We start from the raw sequence: 20,646 nt of genomic DNA, 5'->3' as shown, positions 1-20,646 counted from the left end.
CACACATTTTAATAATTTGATCACCCAAAGTCACACTTCTGTCACTAGAGCTATTACTACTAAAATTACATTCCATGTATTCAGTTTTAGTTCTACTCAAATGAAGGTCTTTAGACTCCAATGTAAACCTCCATAATTCAAGTTTTTCCTGGGCTTTTTCTCTCGTCTTATCCACGAGAAGGATATCATTAGCAAAAAACATACACCAAGGTTCATCCTCGTGTAAATGTCCAGTAAGTCCATCCATAACTAAGGATCTGTTTGGGGCATCTTTAGCTTATTGAATAATTTGCTGATCAACTGATTAAAAATAATATGTTGATAAGATATATGCGGTGGCTATTGCAAATTTTTATTTTTTTGGAAAAATCAGACTACTAACAGAAAGCTGTCACCACGCCTAAATAGTTGAGGTCTGAAAATGCTGATTTCAGCGTTTTTAAAATGCATAAGCTACCAAAACGCAGTTTACCCAAACAGGTCAGATGCGTTTTCAAAACGCCACAGCACCAAATAGGCTGCGCTAAACGGGCCCTAAAGCAAAAAGATATGGGCCTAAAGTCAATCCCTGATGTAATCCAACAGAAATAGGAAAATATGTGGTCAATCCTCCTTTAGTTCGAATATAAGTAATAGCTCTAGTATACATATCTTTAATGACTTAAATATAAATCATGCCGACACCTTTCTTCTCAAGAACTCTCCAAAGGATATCTCTTGTAACCTTATCGTAAGCTTTTCAAAATCAATAAAAATTTAAATGTAGATTCTCCTTATTATCTCTGAACTTCTCCATCAAACCTCTCAATAAATGTATAGCTTCCATAGTAGACTCCATTAGACCTACCCGGCATAAATCCAAATTGATTATGAGAAATCTTTGAAACTTCTCCTTATCTAGCCATACAGTGAGGCATAAATTTTACATCTGATGAAAAGATTGATGACTTTGAAAACATATGAAATTTAGTGTTATACTATTCTTTGTGCTCCAGATCTATCTTCATTTTTATTTTGAGTGTTGAATGTTTGAAATTTATCACTCAATTAAATTGTATGAAAGAATATCCCTTATTAACTATTTATCTAATAACTACAGGTACATTCATCAGATAATTAGTTATTGATATATTCATTAGATGATTAATCGAGTATGCTAGTGGAAAAATATAATGTTTGCAATTTTTTTCCTGATATATTTTTGTTTATGAGCTAAATATCAATGAAAACTAGTAATCATTGCCTCACCAGAGTTTGTTTTGGATTTAAATTCAGTTGGTTCCACCTTTTTTGTGAGCTAAACAGGTTAATTTTCATTTGGTGAATCTGATAATAAAAGCCTTCATTATTTAATATATCATTAATTAAATTGATTGGAATTTTCTGTACATGCGTGGCTTTATTTTTTGATAGGACCATGGATTTGATTTTCAAAATCTAATTAATCAATTTGCTTTGGACGTGATTAATTGTACACAATAATTTAGAGAAAGTTGAGGGCGGAGTTCAAAATTAAACATAACAACAATACAATACAACAACAAATCCTTAATCCCACAACGTGGGGAGCTCAAAATTAAATTAAAATAAAATATAGATTGTATAAGGAGCTTTAGATGACAATTATATGACAAAATACCTAAGTATGAAAAACAAAATGACTGAAAACATCCTGTGTAGCTGCAACAAAAAGAACCCCAAGTTTAAGGGGGAAAAAACATTGAAGAAAAATCTCTAGGACTTCGAAGAAGCTTTTCATGATCCTTAATCCACATAAAAACCCAAAATATAATCAATGTTACAACGAGCCAATCACACTAACAAACAAAAATAATAGGTAATAGTTAGGTAGTTCAGATGTGCCCACATTACACCTTTTCTATTCTTGATCCTCAGTAAATTGCTGCGATTTTTATTTCTTTATCTATTTATATTAGTATGTATAGTGATAGTTTCTTGTAAAATTTATTCATAGTTTTCATTTTTAAGAAATATTGGATAGATAATTCATATTTATTTCGATTGATAGGACACTATGGCTTTTCTCTTTATTTATTGTATAATGTTCATATTATGTTCATTAAACTAGGATTTCTTCATAATACTAATCCCACGTAGTTAAGATGAGGATAATGATGTTGATAACACGTATTTAAATCAGTGCTTGGTCTAAACTGGCATCTTGACCAATTTTGGTGATTGTTCTTGGTAGATTTGTTTTCATCAGTTTTGATCTAAGCTATGCTGAAGGGAGAATTATTGGATGCTTAAATTAAGACCAATACAATGGTAGATGGATTCCCATCAACTCAAAACTCAAACCTTGTGCAAGGACCACTATTATTATATTAAGAACTTAACTCTCCGTTTTTTTTTTTTTGTTTTAACGCTGACCTACTTTTCACTCTCATTTGGATCTTAACAACTACTTGCATAAGTGTTCAGCTTTTTTTATTACCATTCTCCCTTAAATGGAAGTTTTTCAACACCTTTAGCTTCTATGAACTAGGGTGTCCCATCAAAAGCTTAAAGCCTATGTGGTTGCCACATACTAGTATGCCTTGTTTGGCTGTTGTATAAGTATTCAAGGCTCATGGGAGTCACAAGTGATAAATCACTTGATTAGGGTTGAGCAGATAACTTTGATACCATTATTATTAGGAGGGTGAAATATTAGAAGGGCCATATGAGCTACTATCCTAGTAGATATGCACTCATCAATGCAAAAGATTAAACCAATGCATAAGGGCTAACATATTGTGAACGTAACTCTTGTTTTCATTACCTATATTTGCCTATTTTTTATTTTTTATTTCAATACGCTGAACTTCTTTTTTTTTGCTGTATTAACATTAGCTTTTTCTCAATTGTGGCCAACATTTTTTCATCTCTTGCATTTTGGCCATCCATCCTATTCACTCCTTTTTTTTTTCACTTATTCGTGCCAGCAAACTTTATGGATCCTTAGCCTTTGTAAGCCAAAATTATTTTCCTTTTTTTTTTCGTTGGAAATCTTGCAGATGACATTCTTCTAGGGTTTTTTGTCCTGCTGCTATTTTGGATTTCTTGCAGTCAAAATTTGGGTAGACAGCCACAAGAAATGTAGAAAAGGGGTTCAAGAATGCTATGGAGGAGAGATGGAAGTTTAGTGGATCATTTTTGTCAAAATCCCACACTTCAATAAGATACCCTCTCCCCTCTCCCCTCTCCCCTCTCTGAGGAATCCACACCAAAAGTGGGAATCCTCCCTTCAACTCAAGAAAACACTAAAATAAAATTTTTCAAAAGAATCCCCTATTCCCTCCAAAGAAAGCCCTATTCATAGGCAAGCTAGCCCAAGGAACCCTTAGATCCTTGAATTACTAAGTTTCCCTTAAGAAGAAAAAGAAAAGGAAGATGTTCACTAATTAATTATGAAAAGACCTCTCCTAACACTGTCATTCTCTTCGGGTTGGAGTAGGCTTGTCCTCGATGTCTTTTTTGAGTGATACCAGAGTTAACGCAAACCACAACGGAATGAGATATTCAAATGTGTATTACAAACAAGCAACAAAAATAAAGACCAAGAAAGGTGCACACACATAAACACCCAACTAGGGTTCAACCGAAAAGTGGTGGGAAGGTGGCAACTAGAGATGTGGGGTGGCTGGCGGCTGAATGGCAGAAAGAATAAAGGGGTTGGAAGGAGGCGGCAGCAAGCAGGGAAGGTCTGGCATTTGGCGGCAGCAAGTAGGAAAAGGAGGCAGCAGCAAGCAAGCTGGAGGGCTGAAAGGGGGTATGCTACAATCTATAGGGGTCTGGAAGGGCGGCAACAGGTAGGCGTTTGCTTTAGGATACGGTAGCAATGAGGGGGCATGGAGGACGGTGAAATATGAGGGAAAAATCACCACCTTGGAGCAGTGAGCACTACCTATCCTTGACCACAGCCATAGCAAAGGAAGACGACGACGGCAGAAAAAGTGAAGCAAAAAAAAGGACAAACACAACAAATAACACACACACACACACAGAAATATATATATATATATATATATAATCTTAGGGTTGTATTCGAGGACAACAAAAAATTGGGTGGGCCCCGCCCAAATAGGAGGTAACCGTGCACAAGGAAGGACCTCTCAACCCCCTCACACCTGGACTGAGCAAGTTGTGTGCGGCACTTGATGCGCCCGCGAGGGCTTGAGGGCGCCCCCGCACCAGGCATAGGCGCCGCCGCGTCATTGAGATAGATAGAATGTTTGGCCATCAACTAAAAAAATATAATACCAAATGACACCGGTAAGAATCAAGAACATACTTAAATAGTCAAAACTGTATGCCAAGCTATCGATTCCCACACAGTTTTCTCATGCGCATCTTTATCATCAAAATCAACATCATCATTCTGCTGTTCTTTTTATTGGATCGAGTATTTGCATATAGAAGCCCAGAATCTAATCTGCCATAGGAAACAGAGTAGGAAGGGTAGAATTCATGCACAGGAAAGCCCTACCAGCAACCCTAGTTTATCTTTCCAACCACTATTTTTCATTTCTGTGCACTGATAGGAAGTGCAAGTAAGACATTGGCCCTTTTTTGCCCCAAAAAATGCATGTGTGAACACATGGACTTCTCTTGGCCGATGTATGAACAAATTCTTACATCAAGAACAAAGATTTCTTCCAAATGCACCGGCTGGACAATGAATCTGCCGCAATGAACTTTCAATTCTGCAAACGAGAAGTGGTTGAACCCTGCGGCAGCCTCAAAAGAAAGAATAAAGGTCTTTGGCAAACCAATCTTGGTGAAGTCATGAACTCCATTATGATCTCCAAACCTGAAATAATCTGTCCTGCTGCTATTTTAAATTTCTTGCAACCAAAATTTGGGTAGACGGCCTCAAGAAATGCAGAATCTATGGAGGAGAGAGGGAAGTTTGGTAGAACGATTTTGGCGAAATCCCAGACTTCACTACGATCTCATTCCCTTATCACCTCTCCAAACTTGGGGAATCCATCCCAGAACAGGTAATCCTCCCTTCAACTCAGGAAAACCTGAAATAATATTCTCCAAAATGAATTCCTTATTCCCTCCAAAGAAAGGCCTATTTATAGGCAAGCTAGCCCTAGTCCAAATAACCCTTAGACCCTTAATTACTAGATTACCCTTAAGAGGTAAAACAACTGAAAAGATGTCCACTAATTAATTACGAAAAGACCTCTCCTAACACTAGGTCAAGTTCATGTTTAGCGAAATCCTTCTTCACTTAGGTATTTGGTCGAGTCGACATTTAGTAAATGGTGACAGAAATATACAGTCTCATAAGTTAGATTAAGTGGTGACTAATCAGAATTTATCACGTTGGAATTACCCTTTAGCTTGTCACTAGCAACTGAAACTTAAGAAGTCTTTATTCCATATTTCCATGGATTGGAAATGATCAAGTTTTGTAAGTTTTGACGTTGAATGAACTAAAAATTAAACTTTGAGCTTGTTTTGTGCTCGTAATTTTCACAATTGAATCCAGAGGTTGAAGGATTGGATCAAGCGTGCAATATTATATCATTATATTCCATCTTTCCTATAAATAACAGTCTGACCCTCGCGATAAAAGGCTACATTGAACTACTCTGTTGACAACTGTTGACAGGTCAATCAAATTGTGGTATATGGATTGTTCCATTGTAAATTTAACGACATAGCCAATGATGCAGTCTAAACTCATTGGAGTTGTGGCTCTAAAATCCTGGTCGCCAGCATTTTGAAGCTACCAGAGATATCCATGCTCTGTTTTCTTGAGTCATTTTATAGCATGCTACTACCTTTTACCTTAAACTATATCAAATTATCAAAACAATAAAATTGTATCATTTATTAACTTCAGGCTCTTGATCTTGAGCGGCATGCAAACTCTGGCGGGGACATGGTCCATGATATCTGGGAAGCTCTTGCCAGAGCCAAATACATGGAGTGGGAACTTTCATCCAGCGAACGAGCATGGCGGTTGCAAAAACTCAAGTAGTATCTTTAGTTCTGCTGAGTAACTTTCCTTGTCCAATCTCTTTGTTTCTGTACCCAACCACTGTTCTTTATCTAACTCTTCTTAAATTCTCAAGGGTTGAATGTGAAAAAGCTCTTATGCTTCATCAGTTTCTTCAAGATCCTCAGCCGGAAGACTGCTTTCAGGCATCACCAGATGATAAAGTTGACCAATTTGAACTTTTGAATGAAGTTTTCAGCAAAGCATTGGAGGATGACACACCTAGAGAAGTGATAGCTGAGTCTAATCTTTCGCTTACACACATTATAGATATCTTATACAAGTGTTAATGGTTTTGTTTTGCTATTTCCAGGTACCTGACTATTTATGTTGCAATATCACACTTGATATCTTCCAGGATCCCGTCATCACTCCAAGTGGTGTTACTTATGAAAAAGCTGTACTTCTCGAACATCTTGAAAAGGTTTCATTCATATCTTTCACATTTTTTTGAAATACTCTCTCTCTCTCTCTATCCATTTATCTATTTATCTCTTTCTATCAACATATGATGATAATGGCATATAAAATGCATTTCCTTTTAAAATTACCTCTGGTTCTTTGTTTTGTTTCCTGGTGGCCATGTAGTCAAAAGGTGATTAGCATTGCCAAAAAATTATAATACATGATTTTTAATCTCAGAACCTTGTTTTTTATGACATGATGATTATGCTGTTATTTAAATTTTGACCTCTGTTAAACATAATCATGACAATGCTCTTTTCATAATGTCCACACAGGTGGGTAAATTTGATCCAATTACAAGAGAACCTCTTGATAAGGACAAGTTGATTCCAAACCTCGCCATCAAGGGAGCTGCTCGAGCATTCCTGAAGAAGCATGGTTGGGCATACAAGACAAGCCAAGGGTCGTAGTTTATTGCCATGGAATGCAGTTGATGTACTTCAAGCTATCACAGGTATTAGTCTTGGTAGAATTCTCTTTTATGTTTGGTTTCCATCTCTTTTTTTTTTCTTTTACTAGAGTGTATATAGAAAGTTGCTTCTTTTAGGCTTGTTTGGGGCAGTTTATCCGCTGCGGAGGTGTTTTGAAAACGTCGTCTCACCATTTGAAAACTTCGTTTGAGCTGCTTATCCGAAATGCAACTCGTTTTTTACACTAAACGCGGAATGCGGGTTGAATCCTGTGGTCCGCTTTTCTAGATAAGCACAAGCTGCCCCAAACGCACCCTTAGATTGTTCATCGTGTCATCTATTGGACAGTTCAGTTCACTGAATCAGATTTTCTGACTGTTATTGTTGGTTTCTAATCTGGTTGAGTTGGGTTCACATGGAAATAATGTTGTTGTAATATGTTTATAGCTATTGTTTTATTGGCATTTTTGGCATGCTTGACTCATTGTATGTGTTCAAATTAGATTTTTGGTAAATATGGTTAATTAATTTTGTTGGCCGACCAACCATAGTTGATCATGACCTTAAAACAATTAGCTTGGCCTCTTTCTTAGTTTGGAAGATTTACATATATACCACTCAAGTCTTATGGATTTACATATCTAACACCTAAACTCCACAACTTTTACATACATGCCACTTTGCCCATACATGAGAAGGTGTACTTCACACTTTAGAAGTTAAAATGGTGGTATTTTGTATGTGATATGAAAGGTTTTAGTGGCATAAATGTAAAAAATTAAAGTTGGTGCTAAATATGTGAAGACATAGGAATTGGGTGGTATGTATGTAAATGCTCTTTTATAAATATTCTATTTAGCTATTCCTGTTGAGCAGCATGACTTATTATTTTATTTTGATAAAAAATGAGTTCTTAATATTTAATGTGAAAGTATTTTTTATTGCTGTGTATTAATCATTAAAATCAACTTTTTTTATTAATCGATTGATGGTTGCGTGGTGTCACCTAACATTCTCTCGTTTACGGAGAAGTTTTTACGTGCGGAATCTTCACATACAGACCTCCGCTGTGATATAACGGAGGTCTGTTTACTTAGTTTTTTTTTCTTTGTTAATCTTAGCCGCAGTTAGTATGTGCGAACTCCGCACCTAAAAATTTTTCTCGTTTATGAGCGCTTGGAGATTAACGTTCTCTGATGAAATATTTTAAATCTGAATAAAATCACAAAGCTCTCGATGCAGTGAACTCTTAATTGACCTATGAAGGCTTTGTCTGAGAAGACGATGAAGTTCTGTTTGGTTACATTTAACTCTGATATATGGAAATTGTTTGATTTGGTGAAGCAGCGTCTTCCAAATGACTTCCGAAGCTCTTTCACAAGAATAACAAGATCTTACAATTTTAGATTGTTGTTGGCCTCCTCCGAACATGTTTTTTAAAAAAGGTTTGGTTAAGGGTGATACTACTTTAAACTGATTTGTGATTAAATGAAGCTAATAATTCTGATAATATTAGACAAATTCAAAGCAAATGCTATTAGGCCTGCCAAATTTTTAAAATGCCTTCACGTAATGCAGTACGACAACTGCAGTTTATTAAGAAACAGTTGTGAAGCTGTTGAAAAATAATCTGATGTTCAAAGCTAGAAAGTTTGTCAATGCACTTGGTCAAAAAAAGTGGGAAAACGTAGAATTCAACGGTAGCTTTTTGAAAAAGCTATCAAAATACAGTTTACCCAAACAGACACACTGCCGTCCTAGCGAAGTCTAAATAATAATAATGTCTACCTTATATATATATATAAACGTAGTAAATATTCCACATCACGTAACACAAAGCTTTAGAATATATATAGAATATTTTTTAATAAAAAAGGGTTTTTTTTAATGATATAACATTTCTCATTGACCAAATGTCGTTAAGAAATGCATTTGATGCAAGTTGGCCGCTTCAGCACCGCACAAGTGTGATCATGCTGTACCCATCAACAGCAACAACATTTTACTAATTTTGTGCTTGGTTGACATTAATTTGATGGCATGCAATTTGTAATTGGGAAATTTGCATGGGCAGCACACGATTCTTATGTATTTACATATCTAGACACCTAAACTTTCATATTAACGTCCATAGCATTTTAATATGTAATTTTAGGTGTGTGATATGTAAATACATAAAAATTGTGTGGTATGTATTTAACATTATTTAAGTTTGATGAGTGTTGGGAGATTTGCGATGGTGGGGCGATTATTTTTCATCGTCGTAACTCGTGAAGGAAAATATTTATTATAATCTATTTGTGTGAGATTGGAGCAAGAAAAATTATTTAAGTTTGATGAGTGTTGGGAGATTTGCGGTGGTGGGGTGATTATTTAGCGTTGCACGAAAATTGACACGCAACAAGTGCTGTAAAGCATTGGCGGTTCACGCAAGTATATGTGGTGTATCAGTAGTATCAGGTTTGAGTCCGGATTATTGATCTCACAAGGAACAAGATGAACTTGATTAAGAAAAGTTCTTGCCTAGAGATTTTGATCCTAGCTTGAAGTTTTGATTTAATTTAAATCATATAAGAAAATTCTAAGTTTTTAATAAAGAAAGCAAAGAGTTATTCAAGTTTTTGAGAAGTTCTCCCTTGGAATGGTTCAATAACTCATTGAATGTGACAGTTAAATGAATATATCAATGATATACAAAAGAAAAATCCTTACTTACCCCCTTCAGGTGGAATAAGAAAGAATTGCTAAAAAGCAAATTAGTTCCATAATTCCAACTTTTAATTCATGTACCAATGTCTCCCTATAAGTTTGTATTAATTTAGTAGATATATCCTTATTCCACCAAATTAATGTGATCGATTCTATCGACTCTATTACCATCTCTTCTGAGAGTTGTAACCCACGACACATATTAACAGGCCGCTTGGCCAAAATAAAATTTAAATGAAGTGCAATAAGTTAATCATCATCCATCATTAGCCAACACAAATACATAAAGAAACTTTCGCATTCATCTCTCCTATATCCCCATCCCAAGGAAGAAAGAAAAGTTTACTTATTTTGCATGCTTGAACACACCAACTTGATCATTTGATTAAAAGAGAAATATAGTACAAAAGTCATACAATGGAAATGAAATCAATTACAAAATAAAAATTCAGAACTTTTCTCCCTTCCTTCACTCCAGAAATGTTGAAATTCCAAGCATTCAATCACGGTAAATCTCTCAAATTCTCACTTCTCACACTTACAAAGATCGCCCAGAAAAATAACAGTTCCAAATTCTTGCCCTGGAACGAGAGAAGTAAAAAAAAGGCAGAAAGCTATCTCTTTATCTTCCTTAACAATGTCTCTTATGCCACACACATTCTCCGATTGATCTTCAATTCAATGACTCCAGATTTTCCTTCATCTGACCTCTAGATCCCTCTGTCAGAGAAAACATTGCTTTAACTCTCTCGAGCGCTAAAGTGGTGTGGTCTGGAGTCAGAGCGATGTAACTTACTGAATTGGGTGCATAAAAGCGCCAAAGCCACGGTTTGCGCTAAATGCAATATGGGTGCAAAAGCGTCCATCTCTCGGTTTGGAACTTATCGTATGTGGAAGTAATAGGAGGAGCTCTCTGGATGAAGCAACTTGAATGAGTTTAATAAAATATAAAAAATAATTTACTAGAGCCAATTAAAAAATATTAACATAAACTCAAAGTAAATTAGTCACATATTAACTACATATCAAAAATCCAGCACACACTCAAATGACAAAAAAATTAGCTAATTTTCTATCCTAATTGTATTGGATATAAGCTTTGTAAATAAAAAAGATATTGGAGGCACAAATTTTTAAAATTATTATATAAAGCTGAACAAAAATGTTCGTTGTCTTAATCACAGTAACATGCTTATAAGTCTCCGACGTATAATTCTATAACAATTGGATCTAGTAATTTTATGATGGATTTTTTTTTTTGTTGATTAGTTTAAGATGCTCATTTCCACACAGTCATGTGTTCTATCACATCGGGTTTGTTAGCCCTTAATTTGGTAGTTATTCCTCTCTAATTTATTATTTGACTCTATGGTTTTTCATTATATATTTTTTAGCTCTCAATTATATATTTCCTTATCTCCTTCTAATCCAATTTCTATCATGACTATTGATGGCGCTCTTACACCCTTTGTGGGTATTGGTTCTATTGCCACACCTAAACTACTTCTTTATAATGCTTATCAATTTTCTCAACTTACATTAAATATGAATTTTAGTGATTAGTTATGTGATTCCAATTATTTAATCTCAATGATTTTCATTATTTTTCATGTTTTTGACCCATGCTTTTAGAAGTTGATTAGGATAAACCATAGACAATGTTTGGGCTAACTAAAATTAATAGATAATACAACTTTTATTATTTATTTATATTTTTTCTTTCATTTGAATCTTTTTGCTTCAACCTTTCATCTAGAATATTCGCATTAAGGTTATGTGCCATCTCATTTGAAATTTTTAGTTCTAAAGAAGCATTAGAAAAACTATAAACTCATTATATCTCTTATTATAGTGGTTGCAAATTAACAAAGGTTTTTTACATTACCTTTTGATCATAATATTTTCCATTTTGTCGCATCAAATGATCTAATTCATTCAAATTAGCTTTAAATTATAAAACATCATTCTAACTTTTTGAGCATTTATAAGATTTTTGTGTAGTTATCCAAACCTAGCATTTAATGCTCATAACACATTGTAGGTGCATCTTAGGGTTGTGTATGTTTTGATAAATTTATCACATATTTTATAGAGCTAGTTCTAAATAATATGGCACTATTGAAAAAAGAAATACATATTTCTAATATACTTTATTCTTTATTATTGTATACTCTTATTTTAAGAGAGTCCTGGGGGAAATAGTTTTCATCAACATTCAATCCTTCATAAGATCCCATCATTCCAGACTTTAGGTCTATCACCCTTCATATATTTTTTTTAAAGGAAAAAAGATCCATTAAAGAACATTCAACATATTACAAAGGAGCTAAAAAATGGGCCTAATATAAGGAAGCTCTAAATTGTTACGATGTAGCAATACCTTGAGCTCATAACAAAAGGAAGAAAAAATAGAAACATTGTCACTTCTAGAACCTAACTTGGCAAGTAAATTGACGGGTATGTTTGCTTCTCTACAAGTAACCATGTGATAGTAAAAATGGGTAGCAAGGATATAATCTTTATTCTAATATTTACATTATACCAAGGCAAAATAGAAGTCCTCATGCAGGCTTGATAAATAGAGGAGGAATCCATCTTCACAATTAGGAAGCTGAAGTTGAAACATTTGTCCACCATCAAGTTGTTGAGGACAACAACAAGCTCAAAACAATGTGCGGAGATATCAATGCAAGGAATTAAAAAGACAATGATGCATCTACTAGTTGAATATCTAAAAATACCCTCGACAGCAGCTGCTGAAGGCTTCAAGTAACCATCTACATGGCCTTTAATAAATGGGCAGCAGGGTTTAATCCAATATATAAATTTTTTTTGTTGTCTATTTAGATGAATATATTGGGAAAAAGGAGCAAAACCTTCCACCAAATCATAAATAAGCTTAGCAGAAGTGCTATACTTGATTACTTTAAAGATGAAAAATTTCATGTAAATAAGAATCCTATTAGGATTTCATTTAGATGCTTTCTATGGCTCCTCTCCAGCTATAAAAACTAGTAGTAGATGTAAGGCATAAGGTTCAAGAGATGTGTGTTATGGTTTCGATTCCTCCAATTATCTAAGCACTGGTGAAGGGAGATGAAACCTTAAAGAGGTAAGTGAATTCTGGAATTTCGGGATAGATTGCTCCACACACACACACACACACACACAAGCACACACACACACACACACACACACACACACACATAATCTTTAATGTCCCCCTTTTCGCTTCCTTTCAATGATTTTTTTCCTACATATTATAGATTTTTTATGAATTTTCATATTATTTATTTATTTATTTCAGAGTTTATTGACGAATTCTCAATATCTCCTTAAGCAACATCATGAGCTTAACAAAGGATTTAGAGCTATTTAAATTATTCACTATAATATAAATATTAGAATATGTGTCTAATATTTATAATAGGAATCTAATGTCATTATTATTATACTATATTATTATTATAATATATTTTTAATTCACAAAATAGTATCAAAATTGTAGAGATCATTTGGTATCAACTTTGTTTTATGCTATCTATTTTTTGCATTTAATTTAATTTATTTATATTTTAACTTAAAAAAAATATATCTTTGATATACTAAGCTAAATATGATCATTTTTTTAAAATATTCAAACATTTAGAAGTTATCTTGAGTGTTTTAAAAATAAATTAATTTATTCTTTAAAATTAAAATTACATAAAAATACGAACTAAACATATTATCAAAAATTAAAAAAATAATAATTAAAAAAATATATGAACCTTACATATTACATATTATAGTTTTAAAAATAATACTATCATCACCTTTTTTAAATTCAAATACACCTTTTTATGCATAATTTTAAAGTACCAAAATGTTATTTGTAAATATGAAAGTTTTAGTATGAAATATGTAAATACGTAAAAATTATGTGCTCTCAATAACATAATTTTTTGTTTACATAATCATTCAACAAGTAAAAATTACATTCTCGAGAGAGTGATTATTCTGTGCGGACAGTGCACGCAATTTGCGCTGTCTAATAAAAATTTCAAAAAAAAAATTAAAATGGGGTCCACTGACATACACTTTTGGTAGAGAAAATTTTTTGATTGGTTCACCGCACACATTTTTTGCTTGCGGTTAACGTACGCAATAATCTTTCTTTTGGAGGACCTCCATGCAAAAAAAAACAGGGAATATCTTATGTAACTACCATAATAACCTTTTTCAGCCCCTCCCTGCCGCGACCACCATACTTCTCCACCTCTTTCTGCCGCCCGATGAAAGAAACGCATTTCAATCCACCATTCTCTCTCTCTCTCCTCACCATCCCCTTCTCCGCATCGCCCTCACCGGAACCCTTCTCCGATCATCCTCCCCAACTTTACGGGTCTCCCTCATCCGCCGTCCCCTTCTCCTGGGAACACCAGCCCGGAATCCCTAAACTCCACCCGCCGTCCCATTCCTCCAAACCCCATCTCCTCCCTCTCCCGCCGCTCAGATCCACCGTTAATTTCCCCCGTAACAAGCGATCTAGCTCCGGCGACTCCGGCGACTTCGATCCCTTCGCCGTCGCGCTTGCGCGGTGCGCTGAAGACTCTTCCGGCGAGGATATTGACGGAATGCGGTGGCGGCGATCAGGTACGAAGTGGGTGGGTGTGTGGCGACGTGCGGCGGTTGCCGGCGGATTTGGTTTAGTGAGCTTTTCTGGTTCGTGCAAGACGGCGTGCTCTGTTTCTGATGCGATCGTGGCGCTGCCGCGGGCGGCGAGAAGTGGTGGCGGGTCGTACGGGCGGGTGAACCGGCGGAGGGAATGAGATGGACCGGTTCGGACCGGTTCGAGATGATTAGGGAATATGTCGTTGTGGTATGGATACGGCACATAGCCAATCATTAGCTGCCACTTGGGCGTACATTTTATTGATGGGTGATGTGGCGGCTGATGATTGGATGTAGGAGGAAATGTTGAGGTTGTGATATCTTGCTGATTTATTAAGGTTTAGATGTTGTTTTGATAAATAAATAATTAAATGAAAATATTATTTATTTTTAGTTGAAGAAATATTTCAGTTATACATTTAAATTTTTGGTATTTATATAAATATTATATAGTTCTTTTATATTTATATATCTAACATATAAGTGTTTAGATTTATGTATCTACCACTCAAATTTTTAGTAACACATAAAAATATTATTATTACTTTTTTTTTAAATGAAGTATATAATTTTCATTTATAAAATTATATTATTAAAATGTTATAAATATAGATATTAAAGTTTAGATGTAAAGACACACACACATAAGAGTATATGAAATTTTCATTTATTAAATTGAGCACCCGTACCGAAGTGTTTAATTGAGCTGACCTGCCAAAACGGTTGAATCGAGCTCACCTGACGAAGTGATTGAATCGATCCCACATGTCGCTTTGATTATATTCATTACACTCGAAACGAATAGCCTAGCCCACCCCGTGCAAGGGTGGCTGTCAAAGGAGAATATCATGAGTATTAAAGATATTTATCAATTCATTATTAAAGACATTGTGTGACACTAGGGGCTTGATCTTTTCATACAAGCCCCAGGGATAGGAGCATACCGACAACAGCTAACACTTATAGCTTTTCATGAAGACATCAGAGAAGGGTGTTATATAGTACAAGATGTACTACATTGTTATTTTTTATATTTCTATTTTTTATATAAAAAGAAAGAGAAAAAATAGAGGAAGAGGGTTCTCTCTCTATCTCTCTCTCTGAAGTTTGTAACTTAAGAAAACCCCAAGGAGCTGCACTCCTCCAACTTACTAGCTTACTGAGGATAAGAATTTATTACATTTTCTAAGGTTTCGCCCTCAAGGCTCGTCTAGCCCTTTCTCTCACTCTTTCTCTATGATACAAGGTATTTTCCTTATTGCATGCACTGACAGATAATACGAGATACTAAGTCTCAACTCTTTTCACCATTTTCATGGATGATTTCTCTTGCCTTCCTTTAGGATCGCAAGATTGGCACCTCAGATACTCTCCAATTTTTTATTTTATCTCTCATCTTCTATGTGTATAATATCTTTTGAATATGGATAAGGTAAATTCTAACACTACTCATGCTCTCAAACAAAGCATTTCTTATTTTGCCAATTTCATTGGGCTCGAAATTAATCATGTTGTATCAGTTACTTTAGTTATTTAAAGTTATGAATAATGACCTTGGATTCAATGGGCTTACAAAGCAAACTATTGAGTATTTTCCCCTCGATCACATATCTTAGCTCACTTCTTTCTACTAACAGGCTATAAGTGAAATATACCTCTATTCTTGATAAATGCATTAATTGCTTTGTTGGATGAATTTTTAAGTTTTATCTTTATGGGTCAAATTTAATCCTATCAAATCATCTAGGGCTTTCCTCAATCTTTATCTCTAAACTGACCCTCATTATCACCTCTCTTACTATTAGATTTTTTTTATATGATAGGAAACACTATAGAAAAATTCACCTTTTCTCTTAGAAGAATACCACATTTTCTATAGATATATGTGATACTTGTCTAAATTCAATCACCACCTTAGTCTTATTACTAAAGCCAAGTTTTTTTTTTCTTTTGACTTTTGCATTTTTCTTCTCTATTTTTTTCTAATGGCAAATAGCTACTAATGACTCTACATAAGCTTGAACCATTGTTTCGGCTATAGTAATCAAAGAAAGCTTAAGAATGTGATTTTCTTATTTAAACACAAACTGTATTATGACATTGATGATGTATATAGCTCTCTTCATTTTATTATCCTTTGTACAATAAAAATCATCTATTGTATATATTAAGCTTTATCTTATTTTATTTAATAGATATTGGAGAACTCCTGTGAGCACTGCTTTAGGTATTAATGAGAACTATGCCCTTTCGTAGTCATTATTATTGGCTTATCATTCATGTTTTTTTATATTAGTTCTACTCTTCCACTCAATGATAGAATAAATATTGTGTATTGAAAGGAGGGGGCATCATTTTTGTAACTCTTTTGAAACATGTCATCTTCAAAAATGAAGAAAATTTTAATTGACTTGAAGACATTTGGTTAAAATGTAACTTTATCAAATATGTTATTCCTTGGTTGTAGCTTTATTGAATAGCTTAAAAATAGTTAATATTCTATAACCATGGGGCACATGGGTTTGTAAAATGTGTAACCATTCTGGTAAAACTTACTATCACTCGGTCTTTGGCAATCATACTTCCTTGAGGGTAATTAGGAGATTACTCTTTAATATGATTGCTTTTCTCAACCAACTCTACAAATAATTTTCATTGCGCTTTAAGGCTATTAAAAGGCTCGCATTGCTTATCATCTATAATCCTATTTACATCATTTGGTGGGAATGGAATGAAATGCTTTTCAATGAGACCCACTCTTCCTTTTTTGCTATGGTGGAAAAGATTAAATATATGATTAAATGAGACCCACTCTTCCACATGTTATGAAGATGAAAAATCAAATCTTCCACGCAACTTCGGGTTGAGTTACACTTCAATCAATAAAGTGATGGCTTGGAGCAATTAAGTGATGCTCCTCCATGTCTACCTTTCCTTTTGATAGGTGTGATGACTCTTTCTACAACTTCTACTTTCTTCGATTGAGCGTTGCAGCTCAGTTAAATGTTGCAATTACTCTTTCTTTTCTATATTTTTCTCTCTTAGTGGCCATATTTTGTGTAGCTTTGTCATGCTTCCAATTCTTGGTGCATGAGTGGTCCGCTGGTCAAATTAATCCAATTGAATTATGATGCTATTATTGGGAGTAGAATAATGATGCAATTCTTTATTACATTCTTTAAACCAACACACTTGGCTACCTATTTCAAATATTACTTCCATTTCAAATATTTATGGTATATATATATATATATATATATATATATATATACATTTGAAAAATATTTTTAACATGTGATATTATTTTTTTAGAATTTTTTTTCATAATGTCAGAAATCTATGCATGAATGTGTCGAATAAAACATGCGTGCACGGAATTATATGGCATTAAAATATTAGTAGGTGATCTAAAACAGAACAAAATACACCGCAGATGTCGGATGAGATCTGAAATTATATTTATAATATTCCAAATATTTTAAATTTTGAAGAATATCAATTTTTTAATTGATCGGTGATTGCTATAAAACGGAGAAAAAATGTTGATGTCAGCACGTCCGGACAGCTAATCTCGACCGTCATGTCGCCTGCTGATGAGATACATGACAACATGGTGCTCGATGGTTGGCTGCCGAACGTGCATTGTCCGGGCGGATATTTTGATCTAGCTCGAGATATCTAAATTGAAATTTTTGAATTTATGTTTTTTTTTTTTGTTACTGAAAGAGGATTGCTAAAAAGTTTTTTTAAAACATTTGTATGCATTGGTGGACCTCAAAATATTTAAAAGGGTATAAATTTATTTATAGGAGTAAAGATCTAAATATAAATATATATTCAAGATTATTTTTTTATTGATTAATTTATTTTATTAAATAATACTTTTTAAAATATAAAATTAAAACATTTGGATCTACTATTGCACAAACTTCCGTGTGTACTCCATATTTGTGGTGTCTCTCGTATGAGTTTATTCCCCGTAGTGTACTCCTCTTCTTATTACTAGCATGATTCATGCTCACCGAGCCTTTTAGAATGTTGCATTCAAATCTATCATGTGAATCACACTCACTGAATAGAGCGTAAGATGAGAGGAAGAAACAAAGAGAAAATGAGGATGCGAGAGAGAGAGCACAGTAGATGCAAGCTTAGGTACGACAAATCAATTACCTCTTTGTTGCAGAAATGTTCCCCTAATTGTAGATTTTGGGGGTATTGAGTGTACAGTTACATATTTCCCCTTTGATCGTTACAAGTTATTGTGCACATCTTTTTTGAATTCATAACTTATTTTGGCACATTTTCGTATTTCATAACTGATTTTAGAACCTTTTCATACTCATACCAAAATTTGGCACATTTTCATATTCATAACAGCTTGAATAGGGACAGTTGATGACTCTACACTCTTATCTCTCAATTAGATTGAGGCCTCTAGTCGGCCATAAGAAGTTCGGTTGGGTGGAAGGTCTTCGATCACCCTTTCAAGGGAAATTTCTGAGAAGTGACACTCTTACTGTTAATAGAAACTGAGCCGTCATATAGAATGTATACCGCCGCAATTCGACGGGCAATCCTCCTTGGACAAGTAGCCGTCTCAGAGGACTGGAGAGATATTCTGTGAGGGGCCCTTTGCTGAGGAGCTCTGAAATCCACAGGGAGAGTTGGTTGTGAATGATTGCCTCCCGAACTGGGTTCCTTCTATCTTTCATCCTGATATTCTTCCATTCGGCAAGCTCAGAGTTCCAACTAGAGGAAACAATACTTAATATTTTTGTCTTTTGACTATATATATGTGTGTGTGTGTGTGTGTGTGTGGCGTACTCAGATTAGATGGTCGGGTATCTGTTTGTCAATTGTAAATCTCGTCTGATCAAGAGTTTGATTCCACTCGAATGAAGGATATAGTACTCGAATTTTTTGACGTACGAGAGATAATCGGAGCTCGTACAATTACCTCTGGCCATACTTATGTAAATGGCCCCTGAAGTTAATGTCCCATCTCCGACCTGCAAGAGCCGACGTAGACAACGAGAAAGACAACGCTGTGATAGCGTCTTATATGCCATTATTAGCTACTAGTAAATAAAATATTAAAAAAAAGCGTAAATTTACTGCCTGTACAAGCGAAAAGATTTGACTATTGGAGTCAAAATGACAGTTGACACTGACCCATTTATTAAGTTGGATTATTTTATTTTCATAATTATAAAATATATGATTTATTAATTTTTATTTTAAATATAATAAACATTTAATATAAAGTACAGAAATACATTAAAAAGATGTTATTGTATAATATAAAGTATTTGTATTGTTATTATTATATAAATATATTTATTTCTTATTAAATAGAAAATATTATACTTATAGTATGTAATTCAAAGTTTTGCTTTTTTTATTTATTATTTTATTATTTATGATTTTGAAACACTAATTATAATTAAATTTGGGAGTTAGGTTTAGTCAAGCTACGTTCGGTTGTTGTAAACGCATGACACTCGGATTTGTTTTCATTTGGTAAAGCGGCTTCTTCTGATGCCTCCCAAAATTATTTCACTGGAATGTTAATTCATTTTAGAACTCAGATGACAATGCTCGTTCCACCAAGCGACTTTTAAAGAAGTTTCACCGAACAGCGAAGCTCCTTCAAATGATGCACTATTTCAAAAGAGGCCTTAGCATGCACGATCATGGGTCATGAGGGAGCAAAAAAACTGTTTATTAGCTTTTATTATAAACGATTAAATTTCATAAATACTCGAGAAAAATATATGTACAAATACATAAGCTCAGTTATATTTAACATACTAATATCTTCACTGTTATAAATATATATAAATATGATGAATCCAATAATGTCCGGGAAACACATCGAATGAATGAAACTTTCTATTAAGAAGTGGTTAAGAGAGGAGAGAGAGACAGAGAGAACACACAAAAGGTGTTCTGTATTCATAATATGTACCCCTATTTATAGGCATAAATCCCAATATTACAAAAGTGGATATTAGCCCTCTTATTATTAACTTTTTAGAGTGGACTTTTCGGTAATTACAAAGTTATTTGCATATAATAAAACCGGTGATCAATTCCATTGACGAGGGTTGTCGATCGTCTGGTAAGTCTTGGTTCGCTCGACATATAGTTTGAAAGAGTACTCCCCCTCGATCGTCCTGAAGGTTGATTACTGCCCTACGCATCTTTTGTCGATCGTTCAGATAAGGAGCTTCCTTCGCCAATACTATCCTGAAAAAGATCATTGTCTGCGTCTACGCTCGATCGTCTGTATTTTCTTCTTGAGCCGCTCATCTGCTTTGAGATTCGTGTTGACACATTTTTTTGTGTGCATATTTAAATCTCCAATTCTTTTGCTTCTCAGAAGCTATT

At 34.3% G+C, this 20,646-nt stretch overlaps 2 protein-coding genes across 2 annotated transcripts in view; both read left to right on the top strand.

Moving 5' to 3' along the window:
* Positions 1–7,430, top strand: part of LOC110027376 (E3 ubiquitin-protein ligase CHIP-like) — a 13,909-nt gene extending 6,479 nt beyond the window's left edge. Inside the window, 4 exon segments of the mRNA XM_020728774.1 lie at positions 5,864–5,997; positions 6,096–6,249; positions 6,333–6,443; positions 6,760–7,430. Of these exon segments, the coding sequence (XP_020584433.1) occupies positions 5,864–5,997; positions 6,096–6,249; positions 6,333–6,443; positions 6,760–6,894 (534 nt within the window). The 3' untranslated portion in view covers positions 6,895–7,430.
* Positions 7,431–13,839: 6,409 nt separating this feature from the next.
* On the top strand, positions 13,840–14,559 carry LOC110027550. Its single transcript, XM_020729039.1, has one exon. The coding sequence runs from the start codon at positions 13,878–13,880 to the stop codon at positions 14,412–14,414; it is 537 nt and encodes a 178-aa protein (XP_020584698.1). The 5' UTR covers positions 13,840–13,877; the 3' UTR covers positions 14,415–14,559.
* Positions 14,560–20,646: the final 6,087 nt, after the last annotated feature.

Source organism: Phalaenopsis equestris, unplaced genomic scaffold, assembly GCF_001263595.1.
Source record: "Phalaenopsis equestris unplaced genomic scaffold, ASM126359v1 Scaffold000428, whole genome shotgun sequence".
In the NCBI taxonomy this organism is placed as follows: Eukaryota; Viridiplantae; Streptophyta; class Magnoliopsida; order Asparagales; family Orchidaceae; genus Phalaenopsis; species Phalaenopsis equestris.
The sequence above is the reverse complement of the archived record's forward strand: the minus strand, read 5'-3'. Positions and strand labels throughout refer to the sequence as shown.

Bases quoted from the DNA above. Each gene is read 5' to 3' on its own strand.
- LOC110027550 (XM_020729039.1), top strand. From the start codon at position 13,878: ATGAAAGAAACGCATTTCAATCCACCATTCTCTCTCTCTCTCCTCACC.